This window comes from Marmota marmota, unplaced genomic scaffold (assembly GCF_001458135.2).
Source record: "Marmota marmota marmota unplaced genomic scaffold, marMar, whole genome shotgun sequence".
NCBI classification, from domain to species: domain Eukaryota; kingdom Metazoa; phylum Chordata; class Mammalia; order Rodentia; family Sciuridae; genus Marmota; species Marmota marmota.
Genome location: NW_025999863.1, coordinates 3259948 through 3263713, shown reverse-complemented (window position 1 = coordinate 3263713; position 3766 = coordinate 3259948). Strand labels below are relative to the sequence as shown.

General features: G+C 67.3%; 1 protein-coding gene across 1 annotated transcript in view; it reads left to right on the top strand.

The window, feature by feature from the left end:
- Positions 1-3766, top strand: part of Ptprs (protein tyrosine phosphatase receptor type S) — a 51909-nt gene that overhangs the window by 7935 nt on the left and 40208 nt on the right. The window contains 2 exon segments of the mRNA XM_048810955.1: positions 1658-1675; positions 3593-3703. Of these exon segments, the coding sequence (XP_048666912.1) occupies positions 1658-1675; positions 3593-3703 (129 nt within the window).

Here is a 3766-nt window from a genome sequence, read left to right as displayed (position 1 = left end):
CGAGGCTGGCGTTCCAGGGGCGGAGAGCCCGGGGCTCCTGCGGGTCCCTGTGCCCGCGCCCGCCCTGCAGCTCAGCCTAGCACCGGCGGGCAGGGGCCAGCTCGGGGTCGGCTCCACGTCGCCCTCCCCAGTCTCAGTTTCCCCGTGAGAGGTGCCCACCCCGTCCAGGGGTGCCCAGCACGTTCTCCGCCCCACAGACGCAGGCTGCGCGTCAGCCGTGACCAGGGCTGTCACCCTGACCCCCCGGCCTCCTGGGCCGGCAGCACCCTTAACGGTCTCTTCTCTTCTCTTGTCCCCTAACGTTCAGAGACCTTTGGTAAGTCTGACCCCGCCAGCAACTAACGCCTCTGGTCCCCACCCTCCCAGACTAACAGCCACCGTGACAGTAACCGACCCACGTGTGTGGCATGTTCACTAACCCGACTCCCACGGCCACCCCTCCCAGCCGGTGCCAGGGCCACAGAGACCGGCCCCGGAGGAAAAGAGGAAAAGGAGGGCCGGGCCGCAGCCTCAGAGCGGGCAGCGGGCCCTGGGGTCTCCGGCCCCGCTGCCCTACGGGTCCCAATGGAAAGCCCTTGATGGCAGGCCTGGGGCTGGGCTGACCTTTCCCAGCCGGGCCGGCTCAGGTCTTCGTCACCCTCCTCTCCCAGCCCCAGCTGAGCACTCTGGGCTCATTGTCACTGAGGTGAGAGTGGCCGACCCGGGACAGCGGAGGTCCGCCTCCGTCTTCCCCGCGAGGGGAGCAGGCCCCCGGGGATTGCTGAGAGACCTGCCCTTTCTACTCAGGTGCTGGCCATGACAGCTTGGCCATCGCGGGGGCCGGGTTCTCTAGCCCGGTTCCTACCATGGTCACCCGAGTGCAGTGAGACCGTGAAGCAGGAGCCCGTGGGTCCCCTCCAACTCCCGTGGCCTGGCCTCCGGGAGTCCCCCTTGGCCTCCTCGGGAATGCGGAGAGCGGCCCTAGAGGGCTGGCGCTCCCAGAAGAGAAGGTGGGCCCCCAGCCGGTCACCTCCTCTGCCTCAGGGGGCCTGAGGTTCCCCGGCTCCCCGCTGGCCCGGCCCTGGCCGCTGTACCATGACCCAGGCCAGGGGAGAGCTGCTCTCGGGTGCCCGTCCAGCTGCTCAGGACGGCCGCTCTGTCTTGGTCTGAGGCCTTCTGGGCCCGGTTGTCTCCTGTGGCCTGCTGTTGTCACAGGGGGCTGGGCTACCCAGGGAAGAAGAGCAGAACTGTGAGGTCCAATCTGGGTCCCCAGGTGTCCCCTCTGCGGCCCGCCCTTTCCTCTTTTCCTCTGGGAGCTGGACAGGCCCTGTCCCCCCGTCCCGGCTCCTCCCGCCCTCCTACCTGTCTGTGACCTCCCTGAGCTGCTTCCACACCCAGCCCCGGGGCACTAACCCCTGCTGTCCCCGTCTCTAACAAGACCCGAGACCCCTTGCTCCCCTCCCCGTCCCTCCCCGTCCAGACTCAGGACTTGAAGCAGCCCCTTGCTGGGCCCCAGAAGGAGAGAAGGGGGTCGGGGCCTCCTCCCTCCCCCAGGGCAGGCCACTCCCCTGCCCACCTGTCCTGCAGCCAGGCCTCCTGGGTCTCCAGGCCCCGGCTGGCCGGCCTCCCCCGGCCCCTGGCCCCTCCTGACATTTGCCTGGTCTCTCTTCCCTTGCAGAGAGCACTCCGATCCGAGGTAAGAGGCCCGCTCCCGCCACCCTGCCCAGGTTCCGGGGCCCCCCAGGTCCCCACTCCCACCACCCTGCAGTGTCCTCCTGTCTCTGTGTCTGTCTGTGGCCGGGCGAGTGTGCAAGTGGGTGGCCACCTGCTGGGGGGAGGGGCGGCACCTCCTCGCCACCCAGGGCCCTGGCAAAGCCCCTCTGCAGCCTCCGTTCTGCCTCTGAGGTCAGCTGCAGAGCAGCCTCTGGATGTGACCATCTGGGGTGTCCAGCCTGAGGGAGCCGAGGCAGGCACTGTCAAAGGCCAAGATGGACTCTGGGCCCTCCCTCAGCACTGCCTCAGAGGTGACTCCGTAGGCCTGGGTGGAAGCCTAGGAAGAATGCCGTGTGACCCAGGGCAGGCTCCCTGCCCTCTCTGGGCCTCACAGTGATCTCCACTGCCCATTACCCCAGAGTCTGAGGTCGGGGAAGAACATAGGTATTTGTTCTGTAGGGGCAGAGCCTCTATCTGCTGCCCCCAAAGAGGACCTCCCTGTCTGGGGTCCATGCCACTTCTTAGGACAACCGTAAACAGCTCTGGTTTGGGACTCCTGGTGCCATGGGTTCTGATGAAGCTCACAGCTCTAACACTGCAGGACCTTAACTCACGGCCAGCGGGCCCTTGGGTCCAGGCTGTGACCCATACGCCCTAATGTACCTTCACGGAGTTTAGTTCTTACCAAACGGAGGCCCGTGGACCCCCGTGTCTCTTGGGGTGTTGGTGAGCGTGTGTCCTGTGAAGGCCTGGGCTCCGGACACACGGCCTCGCTGTGACATGGGGACACGTTCCCGTCTCAGGCTCCCCCAGCCCTGGGGGGTCTCGGCCTCTTGTTCACTAACTCCGATCACCGACTTAGTCTGTGACTTCAGCGACTCCTTAAAACGTGGGTAGAAGTGGAGTCTCGTCAGGGCCTGTGACCTCCAACATAGCGAGGGGACGGCACGTGCCGCTGGGCACCGAGACCTGGCCTCAGTGCCTGCCATCTCAGGCGTCTCTGTCCGCTCACGACCAGCCCATGCCCAGGTCTGGGCCTGTGGTTCTGGCCTCACTGGGCCACCCAACCCCAGGTCAGCTGTGAGGGTAGCGGCCTCTGTCGGTCGACCTCTGCAGCCCCGCGTGACCGGGCCTCGGGGCTGGGCCCACAGTGTCAGACACACCGAAGGGGCGCCGGGACCCAAGTGTCCATGGGTGTCCGTGGTGTCCGCGTGTCCATGGGTCCGCGTGTCCAGTCGCTCATTTGGAGGACTTGGGTGCCGGGAGGCCTGGCCCCTGTGCAGTGTCCAGACAGTGGCTCTGGTCCAGACTCTGAGGCCAAGCATGCTTGGTGCGCCCTGTCCTGGTGGCTTTACCTCAGCCATCGTGAGGTGACACTGCCTCCGCGTGCTCACAGGCGCCCGGGTGTGGAGACCCCGATTCCACACGCACTGGGGGACGCGGACCCGCGGGTTGGCCTCGTGGGCACTGTCGAGCGGCTCCGGCCTCCCGGGTTCGCCGTTGGCCTCTGTTGGCCCTGAGACCTGGGACTGGGTGGCGAGGGGCTGAGGGCCAGCCCCACCCGTTTCCCTGAGAGCATCACGCGGTACTTTCTCACATCCACCCCAGCAACATGGCCGCCTACTGCCCGTCTGGGGGCTGGGCCTGGCAGCGTGGCCCCGTGGGCAGCTCCTTTTCAGCAAGAGCGGAGATTTGCCGAGCACCCTGGGGTGTCCAGCCAGCCCAGCAAGGGCGAGGCCCGGTGGGGTCCGGCCGGGTGGGGTCCGGCGGGCCTTCAGGCCTGCCTTGTGTCGTCACCCTGTCCAGCTAGGCCAGCGCCAGAGACAGGCCGGCCGGGACTCAGGATGGCCTCCCAGCGCGGCCGGCCCCCCTCAGTGGCCAGTTGTCCCTCTCCCTGCAGGGGCCTTGCAGATCGAGAGCAGCGAGGAGACCGACCAGGGCAAGTACGAGTGCGTGGCCACCAACAGCGCGGGCGTGCGCTACTCCTCGCCCGCCAACCTCTACGTGCGAGGTAGGGAGCGCGGCACCCAGGTCCCCGCAGGGCCCCGCCTCCGGCTCCCCACCCGCAGACCCA